The following is a 15,446-nucleotide window of genomic DNA, read 5'->3' on the forward strand; positions in this document are numbered from 1 at the left end:
TTGAGCCCGTCTTCTCCCTTCCTATATCCCCAAAAGAAGAATAGAAGGGTTTCATAAAATCAAAAAACCATTTCTCGTATGATATGTCTCTCCAATGTCATATTTGGTTCCATTTGCTTGATAAATGATCAAGTTATGCGAAAAATTGGTAATGTTAATTTTTATATATTTTGGGTTTGTAATATTTATTGTAACATTTATAGGTTTTTTTTTCTTAAGCGAATTTATGTCATCCCGGTTCTCAACAAGCCTTGAATACAATCTACCAGAACAGCCTCCAGAAATGTTTTATCTTCAACGGCATCACAAAACCACGCCGAAAGGAAATGTGTATGTTGACTCACGGGAAACGGCCGCAATGCTTATGTTAGTAATTTTCGCGTTCACCAAAAACTTTCCCCCGAAAAGCCAGCAGTCAGTGTAAACATTTCAGTTGACAAAAGAACTTTCGACGGGTTTTGCCCGGTTCAGCTAAAGTATGTCGGTGGTAGAAGTGCTCGATTCCCTGGTCCTGAGTTCGCTCGTTTTCCGACTTTTTGCATTTATTGTTATTTGAGAAGGCAAAAACGGAAATCTTGTTTTGCGCTCGTAAACTTAGGACAAAAGTGTGGCGGCAAAAATCTCCGGCTGTTTTAGGTGGGAAAAAACAGGAACGAGACCCCTTGGAAAATGCACTAACTATTTTTGTGTCGGTCTCGCCCTGGCACTAAGCACTTGGTGGCTGCATTGTACTGCTGAAGTCATTTGACGCGGGTTCTTTCTTTCTTCCTGCTTCACTACGATGACGGCTGCGGGATCATAAAACTGTGAACCTTTCGCTGATACCTACTACTCTTTTCCGGCGACAGTGGAGAAACAACTTGACGGGTAGGGTGTCCAACTGCGAGATTTGTGTTTTTTGTTTGCTATCTGGGAATTGTGATGCGCTTTCCTCCTTCCAACTTCAGCTCAATGCCAGTACTATTTACAAACATTCCTCCAATGCCAGAGACATAACTACCTGTATTAAATAGCTTTAAAATGTTGGAATAAAGAAACCCTTTGTTAAAATGTCCAATCAAGTTCTGAAAGAGCAAAATTACTTCGAAGAATGACGGCAGGATATACTGGCAGCACGATTATGTTGTTAAAAAGTTACAGTTTATCGGCATACGCAAGCTTTTGCTGCAGAGGAGCGAAGAGTGCATCATATAATATAGATCGCGAAAATGATCGGTCCCAAATGGCTTCCTTGGGGTATACCTGAAGAGGCAACAAACTGTCTAGAAAAGGATTCGCCAGTTTGAACGGATAACATTCGTCCCATTAAGTAGATCCGGAACCAATCCAAAAGGGAACCACAGAAGCCTAAACGTTCGAGCTTTTTGATTGCAATATCGTGGTTCACCTTATCGAACGCCGCAAAGAGATCTGTGTGAATGGCGTCTGTTTGAGTTTTCTTGGCTAAGCTGTCCTGCACAAAGTCATGGATCGTTAAGGCATTAACCCGTGCTGATCGTTGAAGAAGTGATGCTTGCAAAATGAAAAAAATTGATCCAACACAACCAGTTCAGACAGTTTAACGATCGCGCATAGAGGGTAAGATTGCACAGTCCAGCGATGATTGAAAGGTGTGCCTGATGGGAATCAGCAGAGATGACATTAAACGCTTCAAAAAACCGTCCGGGCTCGTAGAAGATGAATTTTTTAACTTAGCTATCGCTTTAGGATGGCTGCATCGTCGACTAGAATACCATTCACAGATGACTCTAGGGATGATATATTTCCGACAGCGCTGGCCAGTTGCGGGAGAGGGCGCTAAACCAATCGTCGAAATCCTGAAACCTTTGTTAACGAAAGAGAAGTCGAGCATACGTAAGTTTTGATTTTCGATATTATTTATCTGACGTAAAGTCGCTGTATCAGAATGGGGGTAGGCTTAATAGCGGCACATTATCCAAACATACGGGAAAATTGTGCCTAAACGCTAAAACAAGTTGAGCACCACTGACTTTCAGTGTGTGCTGCACTGCTAACTATTACCCAAAACACAAACAAGCAAAACCCAAAACTTTGTAGCAATAATCACAATTTACAACCTAAGCTAGTTTATCACTATTACTCACGGGCTTGTTTCCTACCATAAATTATAAAGACTACAACCAAATAGCACAAACATTCGTATCACTGCTCGGTTTCCTGAGGTATCTTAGAATCTGACAGCCCTTCCTGGCTGCACTGCTCCACGGGTGCATGACAATGACCCAGAGCTCCTGCGACGTCAGCTTCCGGCTGGCTCTATTCCGGCTTGGCCAAGCGACGGCTGATTGGCTTGCAAAAAACGATCCCAGATCCCAAACTACGACACTCGCCTCTCCAACAATGACCCAAGAGGGGTCGTTGTCTACTTCCAATCGAAACTTCCACTGGATGATAGCCGAGCTAGTGGTTATGTTTCGGCACAATTTTTCTTACGTCTTTCCATTTCCTTCCACCTACGGCATCTTTTCAGTTGGAGATGATTCTATTTGTTGCTGAGTCGTCCGCTATCTCCCATTGCTTCTTCACCAAACAAACTTGAATTGGGCGCAATGGACGGTAACTTCACGACGTTTCGCAAATCACAATCGCAATGACGGATTCTGGCGCTTAATTTGTTTCGTTCCACCGATTTTGTTTTGTTTTGCCGAATTTGTTTATGTAGTTCACGTGCGCGTTTGACGTTTACACTCTTAACTCTAAACACTTAATTTTGGATTGAATTCAAAAAATTACCATACGCTCAGAATTTGATAACCACTAATATTTCATTATCACGCTAAAACACACAGGGTCCGGAAACAGAAAGACACTTTGAGTGGGGCGCCATTTCAGGCCGGGTATGTTGAAGACGCTGATGGTGAGTATGTCATCCTCAGGAGACTAAATACAGCTGACTTTAGACAGGCAACGCGAAAAGCACTCTGCTAGAACCAGGTCGCTAGAACGATCAGGAGGCACGTACATATACGCGAAGATGGAGTTTCCGATTACCGAGGTCAATGTGGGACCAAAGAAGCTCCAGATCGTTCCAGGAAACGTCTTCGATAAGCAAAGCCGGGAGTTTTGATCTAACGGCAAGTGACACTCCACCACCAGTAGATTTTTACTGGATCGAAGGGCGCCGGGATCTCCGTGGTTCCTAGTTAATTGCGTCCCGGTGCTGGAGGCCCAGTAGAAAACACCGGATTTCAGAAGTCAAGAGTGTTCTTTACGTAACAGGGTGTGGTAAACATACTTCCGCCGGACCGCCAGTTTGTCAAGAACACCATCTTTTCTGCCAGATCGACGATTCCGCAGGCCATTCTCAATCTCGTCACAAAACACCAATCCTTCCGCGCAAAATTCCGAATGTAGAATGTCAAAACAGTATGCTCACTTCTTTTCGATCCCCTCACACATTCCTTCATCGCTTCTCACCAGTTCATTCTCATCCAACTTGCCGCTCACATACCACTCAGGTTCTCATTTATTTTTATTTTCTTTCCCTTTTACACACGATTACACGCTTCTTAGTTTTTGACAGTCAAAGCTTTAATAACAAACCAATTATGATTTTTTGTTATCATAATAATTAAACACAACTTATTATTTCTCATTTGAACATAAGATCATCAATTGAACAAACAATATTCAATCATTATTTTCTAGCAGTTTCTTGAATCTCATACTCATGATTGCATCCATGAAAAGTGTAAATAGAAATTTATTTTTATCAAGTTTTCTAAATACATATACTCTCTACAGGACTTACCTACCACATTCGCCCTCTTCTCTACTCTTACTATCAACAGAAATCTTACTGAAGAAACGTTTCCGAAATCAGAAAATATTTTCATGTCCAGTTAATTCTATAAATTTTTTTAATATATTTTCTTTGTCACATGATTATTTATTTTTATTATAAGTTTTTACTTTAATAAAGTTGATTTTATTTCAAAATTGTTTCACTCATTCACGTTATTTATTTTGTAGACACTTTTATCCGATTTGAAGAATATTTGAATGAAGGTAATTCCTCAAAATAAGGCAACATAACACAGATCGAATCAAATATTTGAAAAAGCATAAGTTCTACATAAAACTTTATTTTAATAAGTAGAAAGTTCATTTTACTTGACTTAAAACTTTTCTTAAACTTTGTACTGATTTCACAAATTTACACTTTTAAAAGCACTGTGTGAATTTACTACATAAAACTTTATTTTAATAAGTAGAAAGTCATATTACTTGACTTAAAACTTTTCTTAAACTTTGTACTGATTTCACAAATTTACGCTTTTAAAAGCACTGTGTGAATTTATTCATTTCAAGTGTAAGTTTTAACTCGAAATTAGAGTTTTTTTCTTGCGTGTGTTAGAATGTTGAGTGCATTGAGTTATTGTTCGAGTCCGAGAGTTCTTAGTCACTCATTGGTTTGACATTTCAAATATTTTGTTTGTTTTGAAAATCCGTCGAACCGGCAAGAGGAAACTAGCCACGACAAACTTTTGTCCATTTCAACTGTCGGACACTTAAAACCGGAAATCGCCTAACGTGGATGTTCCTGGCCGTCACCAAAGCTTCGCTATTCGGAGAACCATCAAAAATGCCTACCAAGGCAAAAAATAAGAGGCAAATAGGAATGGATCGAGTGCTGAAACTTCCCGGCCGAAAGATAGGAGCAATTGTCGAGTGTAGCCTGTTCTACAAACCAAGCTCGGTTAAACGACTTCCGATTGAAGGTATTGAGAACGCGGCCGATATAAAAAGTTGCACCAACTGTGCTGATCAATGAGTGAAAAGTAAGTCCACACATACATTATTCTATGAAATTTCAAATGTAAATAAAACAGTCTTAGTTTTCAGATGAAACCTCAGAACCAGCCGATACCTACGCTTTGCGAAGCAACGATTGTGAATGTACCTGTTCTATTAAAAACTAACGTCCCTGGAGACCAGAATTTTCCTGAAATTGATAGGATTTATTGAAACTGGATTGATGGTTCGTGCTGCCAAAAGTAATAACTACTAGTCCAACCAACTCGCGTAAAATAACACCCAGATGAGAAAGATTTTTAATCAAATGTCGCTGTATTGACTACTGTGGTGGAAACAAGAAATCTTCTTATGTAAAAAATACACAATTTACATCACGCGAATATCATCTAACCTGAAAGTAATGGTAATATTGAGATGAAGGAGTTTATCGATTTCATCTTGTTACTTGACAGTCATCCTACTTAAGCATAAATCATCTGATGAACCTCTTATTCTAATCAAAATCATCAGATTCAAGAAAAAATATCCTATAGGCAGAATACCTCTCATCCTTCACAAAATTTAAAAGGTGTTATCTAAAGTTATTCTCTTACTCTAGTTTATGCAGTAGGTTCTGCGCTGATGTAATATAACTTAATATTCTTTATACCACTTTTTTATACCATAAGAAAGATAGACAAATAATGAATAAATATTGAAAATATCTCGTTCTATTCTAAATTCAACGGCGGGTATTTTTAATTACAAGATGTTAGGAAACATATTTTAAATGGTTTTAAATCAGTACAAAAAAAGGTGCAATAAACAACCATTTGAATTGAAAATGTACATATTTGTTTACCTATGTTTACCTACTTTTTAATGCGCGATTATAAATTTTAACTTGTTCTATGGAAACAGTAGGTAATTAATGCATTTCTCAACCTTCTGTCCACGAACTATGTCGCGTAAGCTGAGTTTTATTTTTATCCATTAAGTTTCAAGGTCAGTAATTCACAACATGCTTTGCATGAGATAATCAACTATTTAGTTTTTTTGTTTTAGGTATGGAAGATGGTCAATATTAAAGCTAACAACTTATACAAACGATATGAATATCAAATTCAAGTTTTCTTCTTCCAGTTTTGTGTAGTTCTGTAGTATTTTTACCTATTATATAATTATTACTTTGCAGCACCGATAATGAAGTCGTATAAACCATCAATACGTCATTAAAACATTTTAACATACAAAATTATATTTTAATGCACTCAGGGGATGAGGCTTTACTTTCAATCTGCCGTGTTCACATCTACAATATTTTTTTTAAAAGAACCTTCCGTTTAAATCTTTGGAGGTAACTCAGTTCTTCTTGCCAACATACCACAGTAACATATTTTGTATTAAATTTTCTTTGATCATACACAATTTTGAGATTTTTAAATTTCATTAGACGCATTACCAAAACATATACGATAGCAACTTTATTACGAAATTTATGGGTCCTAAGGGAAATTCTTTAATTGAATTTGTAAGCTGCGATTTTGGATATGTTCAATTCTATTTACATATTCTACAATGAACTTGGATGATTCAATTTTCGTTTTGGAATAAATTGAAGATAACATTGAGAATGTTGCAAAATCAATGCTTTATCTTGGGTTTCACCCTTTTTGAATTCTGATAACTAAATTATTATTAACACAGCTTATTATATTCTTAGAATCAAGATACGTTTAGAAATTCAGAAAAAAGGCCCTCATTCTGAATTTGTGAAAACAAATAATTCTTCTAACTTAGTCTCCCGTTTCTATTTCCGATTCGTTTTGAAACAAAAAATCTGATGTTGCCTTTAGTTAACTTCAAGGTACAGATTATAGAATTTTTACATGGTCAATTAATTATTTTGAAGACTGCTATTTTATGTGGTATGACGAACCAAATTCTTATTTATTCCATTATTATTCTTGGCTCAAGCCTAATTTTTTTTTTCTCTTGATATGTATTATATTACAGTATGGATTTGACTTCAACTTCTGATTTCAAATTTCAATACAATACGAATTCCCTTCGTCTTATACTTAATTTGGATTTTCTAAAATTTCAATGGTACATTTGACTGCAAGGCACAAAATCTATACCTTACTGCTTAAGGCTTCCATTCTTGATACAGCATGCAATAAGCGTTTACTTTTAATACTTGTAAAAGTGTGGCTATATCCTCCAATTTTGCGAATGACATTTAAAATCTGAGATTTTTCGCAATAAAATCAACAAAATCTTGATAGATTATTCCCAACATGATCAATTCCCATTGATATTTCGTACCTACATATGTAAGTTTTTCTTTTCTTTACACACTTAGGGGCCTATGGGAAAATTGCCCTGAAGAATCCGGAACTAATTTAGCAATATTGACAACTCCTCCATATGTAACCTGTAGTATGAATCCAGCCTGACCTCCACCATGTTGTCTTGAGATCGTTATCTCAGGATGTCAAATTGTTATTACCTATGTAAAATAACTTTCAACATTTCTAAGTCTAATTGCATTAAGTTTTGTTGGAACAAAGAAAGAGACATGAACTGTCACAAGATATCCAATCCAGTATCAATTTCCCAATACTCTTCATCTCTATACTGAACCTCAATTACCTAGAAGTAGAAGAGGTAGAAGGAATTACCAATCATTCAAAATTTTCAAATATCATCTTATCCAGTTTATGACCCGTCGCACAAACTGAATGGGACTTGACCTGTTGCAAGCCGTCTTTTGATGTATCGCCCCAACTTCAATCTCATGAACAACTTTCTTTTGACTTGACCTTCCGCAAGCCGTGTTTTCGATCGTCATTTCTGAACGTATTATTTCATACTTTTAAATATCATCGCATTCAGTTCGTGACCTGTCGCACAACAGAAGGGGACTTGACCTGTCGCAAGCCGTCTTTTGATAAATCGCTTCAACTTCAATCTTATGTACGATTTTCTTTGGATTTGACCTTCCACAAGCCGTTTTTTTTTCGGTCGACATACTCGAACGTATTATATCATATTTTAAAATATCATCTCGTTCAGTTCATGACCTGTCGCACAAACTGAACAGGACTTGACCTGTCGCAAGTCTTCTTTTGATGAATCACTCCAACTTTTATCTTATGTACTTTCTTTGGACTTGACCTTCCGCAAGCCGTCTTTCATCGATCGTTATTTTCAAACGTATTATTTCATATTTTAAAACATCATCTCGTTCAGTTCATGGCCTGTCGCAAAAACTGAACGGGACTTGACCTGTCGCAAGTCTTCTTTTGATGAATCACTCCAACTTTTATCTTATGTACTTTCTTTGGACTCGACCTACCGCAAGCCGTCTTTCATCGATCGTTATTTCCGAACGTATTATGTCATATTTTAAAACATCATCTCATTCAGTTTATGACCTGTCGCACAAACTGAACGGGGCTTGACCTGTCGCAAGCCGCCTTTTGATAAATCACTTCAACTTCAATCCTATATACAACTTTCTTCGGACTTCACCTTTCGCAGGCCGTTTTTTTCTCGTCATTTCTAAACACATTATTGAACATTTCTTAACATGATCGCATTCAAACTGAATGGGACTTGACCTTCCGCAAGTCGTCTTTTGATCAATCATTTTAATTGTAGCATCACATTCAAGTTTCTTTGGACTTGATCTTCCGCAAGCCATCTTTTATAGATCTTCATTTCATGAACTCGTTATTCAAAATTCTATACAGCTCGTGGCAATATATTGTCGCTGAATCCCCAAACTAAACTTTTCGTTTGCGACTTAAATATCACTGATGCCATTTCATGTTGACCAGACATCTATCAAACGTCTTCCAAGTGTTGGAACCAAACACAGAAAGGGTTGCCCATTACCGAGGTGTTTGATTAATTTTTCATCGTCGCTGGTTGGCAAGGTTGCCAATACCAGCGCAAACACTTCGAATTTCAAATTCATAGACAAATTATCTCGCGTGAGTAAACGAAACATGTAGTGACATAATGTAAAACGTACTTCACGCATACATGAAGAAAATATTGGTAAAAGCTTGATGAATAGCAACAACGTTTCATAAAGTAAAACATATTTCAATAATCACACATCCATATTATTTTTTTTAATTAAAGCTTCCAAGAACAGTTCAAGCATCAAAGATTTTAATTCTGTAAGTATCTCCTTTTTGCAATTACCTTTCGTTTGTTTCGATATAATGGTATATTTTGAACAATTTGCCGCTTTCGTTAATTACAGAAAGTATATGCCTCACAACTCAACGTGTCTGAGCATCAACTTTAAGATTATTATTCGAAATTACAGTAGCCTCAAAGTTAGTTACATTTAGATAAAAATTATATGCAATGTAATATCCGTTCTCTGGTAGTATTTATCGTGAAACCATTGACTCTACTGCTTAAGAAATTAAAATAAAACGAAACATACGATGACCGACTATTAACCGAAAATAAAACTTGTATAAATTGAGGCTACATCAACTCTAAAATGATGGCCATTATAGAGTTAAAATCCGATTAAGTCTATCAAACGATGTAATCCGTCTGCACATCTGGCACCCTTGTAGATGAGTAACTAACAGCATGAACAAAATTCCAAACCGTATTAAACCGACGCCATTTTGGGGAATTCAAATTTAAATTGAGATATCTAAAGAAATACTCACGAGCTTGGAGCGTAAACTGCGCCATTGTGGTAAACATACTTCCGCCGGACCGCCAGTTTGTCAAGAACACCATCTTTTCTGCCAGATCGACGATTCCGCAGGCCATTCTCAATCTCGTCACAAAACACCAATCCTTCCGCGCAAAATTCAGAATGTAGAATGTCAAAACAGTATGCTCACTTCTTTTCGATCCCCTCACACATTCCTTCATCGCTTCTCACCAGTTCATTCTTATCCAACTTGCCGCTCACATACCACTCAGGTTCTCATTTATTTTTATTTTCTTTCCCTTTTACACACGATTACACGCTTCTTAGTTTTTGACAGTCAAAGCTTTAATAACAAACCAATTATGATTTTTTGTTATCATAATAATTAAACACAACTTATTATTTCTCATTTGAACATAAGATCATCAATTGAACAAACAATATTCAATCATTATTTTCTAGCTGTTTCTTGAATCTCATACTCATGATTGCATCCATGAAAAGTGTGAATAGAAATTTATTTTTATCAAGTTTTCTAAATACATATACTCTCTACAGGACTTACCTACCACACAGGGTAGGTTCTTGCCTGTAGGTGAGATCTGGAGAACGCCATTGCCTCCAATGAACTCAGGGCCAGGACGACTGATAACGCAGACAGGAAGCAGCGCGACTGAGTCGAAGGGCTCAGGGGTCTCGAAAAGGCTTAAAACGATGCGTTCTGATGTCGAAACCCGGGAAGAATCACACAGCAAGGATGTTCTGGGGGAAATTGAAGGCTTGCCTGGATGAGTAGGCTGGAGGACCTCATCGCCACATTAATACTCAGTGCTGGGACGGCTGAAGACGCTGGCTGGAAACAGGCCTCCCAAGTACCAAGTTTGTTGCGGCCCAGTGGAGCAACTCCAGAAGGATCCAATTCGATTTTGAATGAAACAAATCTTCTGGTGGAGCCATCTACACCTTTCGGGAGCAATCGTTTCACTTCCACTCTGGTGAAGTTATATCCAAGCAACGAGAAACTAATTTGATCGGTAATTTGCGGTTGAAGTCCGGCTAGATACAGTCAGAATTTAGCTGCCGAAGGTGGAGAAACAACAAACGGGACTGAAAGATCACTGAGATCGATTGGATTAGTCCCAGTCATTGTCGAAAAGACTTGATATTTGGTGACGGATATGCTTGTGGTGTCCCTTTCTGAGATTGAAACAAAGAAGCTTCCATTGGTGGGTATTGCTTCGAAGCCATATCATTAACTTTTTTTAGACAAAAGGTTAGCTTGTCAAAAACAATATTGGGGTAATCGGTTTTTGGAGCGGAGGGATCGATTAAGTCGTCTACGTAGCAGCGAATACTTCATCCGTTGAACTCCGTACGACAGTGGGTGCAGATAAACATAACCTTACCCTGTGTAAACAGATTTCTGTTGAGCTGGATGTTGAATCCACAACACTGCTGGCTGATGTGAAAGAAGTTCCCACAGAATCCGCAACCTAGCGGCTCAAGGTCATTGATCGCCAATTTGCACACTCCGCAATGCTTCTTATCCTTGATGATGGCCATTATGTCGAAAAGACCAAGATTCGAAAAAATTCCCATAAGCTCCGCAAATATTTGTTGTTGTATAGTACTGTATCTACACTAGACGACAGCGCATAGATTAACCTGGTCCAATGTTAACCGCTTCTGAGAACCACGCGAAGAAAAACACAACAAAAACAAAACAGTCTGATCGGTGCACGGAAACCAGAAGTATTTTATTTTACAGATTATATCGTACAAAATGTTATTTAAACTCATTTTTGTATATCTGGATTTTGCAAGTAACGTAAACAGAATCGGGCAACATCTGCGCAATCTGACAAGCTAAGTCTAATCTTATCAAAGTGCGATATTCAGGATTCAATTTGTATTTTTTTTTTGTATGGGATTTTCATCCTGTGGGATGATTCATCCCTAAGACTCAATTTGTAGAATTTTGGACCTGGAATAAGAATTCGAGGTTTGGGCAAGTTCTAGTCGTTTATCAAAATTTGATAAGGTATTTGAAATTTTAAGTTTAGACAAGAATATTTCGCTTGGGTTTTCGGAATGTCATTGGGGGGCAGGGGGGTTCCTTGCTACACCCAAAGAAGAAGTTGTAAAATTTCAATGCGACTCGGGGCTAATTCTTTGCCAAAAATGCGATGAAATGTGTATTGTACCAAAGATGGTATGATTGGAAAGCACTACTGGCATACAGACTCGAGCTGCCAAGCAAAATGATGCATGACTAGTACATTCAAGCAAAAAAAAGAAATGCATTTTATGGGTTTTTCATCCTATTGGATAATTTATCGCAAAAAAAAATTAAATAAGAATCGAACCCAACGCATCAATCTAATTTCGCCAGTTCGTAAATTTAACCAGTGTTATATCTGAGTCAGCTAGCAAACAAAGGTTTATTTTTATAGTCCTTCTACCACGCCCAACACAAAAAAAAACGCACTGCGTTGGTCGACTGCCGTTTGGCCAGTGGTTTGTTTTTTCGTTTTTTCAATCTCATTTGTCTATGATGGGAATGGGAAAAGACGAACTGTTTTCTTTTGCCAGTTTACATACACACGCACAGCAGCTTACTGCCGGACATCTGATCCGATGGCTGTTTACCGAGGATTCGAAACAAAGAAATGTTTTTCTTTCCAATGTCGGTATTCATTCTCATGAAGCAATCGGTACATCATTTGACAATATCTTTACTGACTGATTTTTCCCATACTGCTTTGTCTTGTGAATATTGGATGTTTTTTAGTTTCTTTCGGACATGTGCAATGCAATTGCGCTGGGAGGACGATGCCAGAAAGCTTGCTAATGTCGGTTCGGCATAGAATCTTTTGCCGATTATTACACCTTCTAGGAAGTTCATTATTGGAGTAGAGTCTGATTTGTGAGTGTACATATTTGACTATTTTGATAAAATTCGAATGAATCGAGAAACAACCATCACCTTCTACTCAGTTTTCTTTTCTTAAGACACAGTGAAACCAACTTTGGTGGGCGAGAGTGCAAATAGCACATTGCTTTGGTGAAACATCTTTAAACAAAACCGGATGTGCTGCTTTTGATTTTCATAAAGTTGCACATGGCTTCAAGGCGGTTGAAAATAATACTGGACACCCTAAGCCCCGTCAAGCATTTTGACATCAACCCGCAAGAAATCTAGCGACTGTAAACGCTTTCAATACGATCCGGAAGACGGCATAAATGCCGAAATAAAACAAAAGTGTCCTCTCTTCACCCACGCATTTCCTGATACTTTTCTCCTTTCACAAGGAACTCAACCAAACCTACGACGATATGCTGATGCTGGTAAAGTTGAGAGACGTCGTCAACCTCTGGGAACTTTGAGAAAAACAGGCTGCTACCATCATGTACGGAACCTTAATGTACCGCCATTTCTTTTCGGGGCAACAAAAGGCCCGCCAACTTTCGGCTACTGAAATGCCAAATGAGTGGGCGTTTTTCTGTTGTTCAGTTGTTGTTGTTGCTCATTCACGTGCCCCGTTTTGTTGCCTTCTTCCATGACCCGGTGAATGACTTTCTCAACCTAGCGTTTCATCGCGCGCCGGAATTTCCGCCGTTCAATTGTTTGTGCTCCAAAATAAAAACGAACCGTTTATGCAGCTGATAAACTTTTGTTGGTTTGTTCGCCCCACCGGAAATGGTGTGCTTTTAAAAAACAATCTTCAATTTTTCTTTTATTTTTTTCATTGAGTTCTCTCCGAAGATGCTGATTTCGTAAGAAATTAAAATCTTCTAATAGTAAAATAATTATTAAAAAAATAGACCAATTTTAAAAAACAATCCATATAATGATTGTACAATAAATTAAAGATGATTTGGAACCTCTTCATTGTGTGAACTTTATTTTTGACAACGTGGTATTGTTTCAAACACAATATGAATCATTAAAAAACAACATTCATTCATATGAAAACAAAAACAAGTAAAAGGCATTGCATCCTCTCACTGTTCCGTTACTTACCGACTATTTCCAGGTTGACGTTGCTGTTTTTTGTTGGCGAGAGGGAAAAATCCACTCGGCACCGGAACACGCCGGCATCCTTTTTCTGTGCGAGGGGCGTTGCAAAAAATTCATATGAAATGGAATAAATAGAAAGAGAAATGAGAAATATCCGTTAGTGGAGGAGCATTTGAATGCATAGGAACTCAGATTATGGAACGTGAACGGTAGCTCAAGGTGATAATTACGAATTAAGGTCATTGGTACGACGGGATTTTTGTAAATTGAATGAATAGAAAGGATCACTTAGTATCTTAATGAAACGTGAAACACATGCGTTGACTTCTTAAAGAAACTCAATTGAATAATGTTATTTTTTATTATCTCTCAGAGAATGTTGTATGCATGTTTTCCAAAGATACAAGTAACACATTCTGGGTTAATCAAGCTTAGTTAAAAAATTAAAAAAACATACACACCAATGCACAAACATCTTTAGAACTCGTCGAGCTGATTAAATAGATACTTATAAAGGGAATCTTGGACTCATAATTAATAATACCTCAAAACGATCGATAGCTTAACCTTTCCGTATAAAAGCCAAAAAAACAGTTGAAGACAATCGTTCTATACATATGTTTTACTGATTTGCAGTTTTTCAGTAGTTATATATCAGCTCAATCGGAATTGATTAAGGGATTTTACCTACCGCATTATATTTAAGTTTTTCGACCCTCAAAAATCGCCAAAAGGAGGACCAAAGAAAATCGAAGAAATAGAATTTTAAAGTTTTAAGCCAAATGACTTAAAAAGGTTGAAATCTGATGTTTACTCGATAAAAAAAAACTTTTGATCAAAAATTGACTTCAGGATTTAAAAAATCACCTAAAGGGGGTCGAGTAAAGGGAATTCGAATTCGGAAAAACTGAACCTTTCCACTTTGATGCCAAATGACTTGAAAATATCTTCAAAATGAAAATGTAATCAACATTTTTGTTTTTCTAATATCCTTTGATCTTACCTTAGGTAATTTTAGAAAATTTCAATGCCGATTTTGACAAGATAGTCAGATTTCAAGAGAACACCAGATTTCCACGTTTTAAGCTTTCGACAGTCATTTGGCATCAAAATATAAATTTCGACTTGTTCGATATCTTTTGGTGGCGCTTCTGGTTATTTTTTAAATCTTTTAGTCGATTTTTGACAAAATTTTTGTTTTTCAAATAACACAAATGTGTTATGCTTTTTGAAGTCATTTTTCATCAAATATGAAATTTATTATATTCAAATTTCCTTTGATCCACCCTTTGGTGATTTTTGAGGTTCAAAAAAGCGAAACTTTGAGCGCTTTGATTCATCCCTAGATTAAGTCCGATTTGACTGAAGTTTTGGAAAAGTTAGTTTTTTGGACCAATTTACTAGATGTAAAATTCAATCATGAAATTTTTCCAATACAACCAAATTTTTATATTCTTTTTTGTGGCATATTGTTCACATATCAAGAAATTTTTAGCTCTGATCTTCAAATATAATTATCTTTCTAACTTACTTAATATAATAATCAGGGACTGAAATTAAAGATATAGTTTATTCGTTTTTTTCATGTTTATTCAAAATTCAACCCACATGAGGAAGAAATGACATGAAAAAGCCAATTTTAAAGTGATACTCTATTTTGATTAATTAAACTTCAATATTGCAAATGTATTTACAGCTTTGATGAATGTCTATTGAATAAGATCATGATTTTCAATGAATTCACAAAAATGTTAAACAGGGAGTTATTTAACCAATTTCAAGCCTTGATCCCAAGAAACTTGATTTGGTACTTTCTTGAAATACTCAGTTGTTCTAGTCTTATACTTTTTGATTTGGGTGAGAATAAATTTGTCTTTTGTCATTTGTCTTAAATTTTTTAGCCTTTTAAAAAATGCTTTCTGACTGTATGAAAAAAGTTGATTTGAATAACGCATTTAATTTTTTTGTTTG

At 36.8% G+C, this 15,446-nt stretch overlaps 1 protein-coding gene across 1 annotated transcript in view; it reads right to left on the reverse strand.

The window, feature by feature from the left end:
* The window catches only part of LOC129753194 (hemicentin-2-like), a 369,013-nt gene that overhangs the window by 64,274 nt on the left and 289,293 nt on the right, over positions 1 to 15,446 (reverse strand). The window contains exon 5 of the mRNA XM_055748994.1: positions 13,479 to 13,563. Within this exon, the coding sequence (XP_055604969.1) occupies positions 13,479 to 13,563 (85 nt within the window). The remainder of the gene's footprint in view (positions 1 to 13,478; positions 13,564 to 15,446) is intronic.

The sequence above is a fragment of the Uranotaenia lowii genome, chromosome 3 (genome assembly GCF_029784155.1).
Source record: "Uranotaenia lowii strain MFRU-FL chromosome 3, ASM2978415v1, whole genome shotgun sequence".
In the NCBI taxonomy this organism is placed as follows: Eukaryota; Metazoa; Arthropoda; class Insecta; order Diptera; family Culicidae; genus Uranotaenia; species Uranotaenia lowii.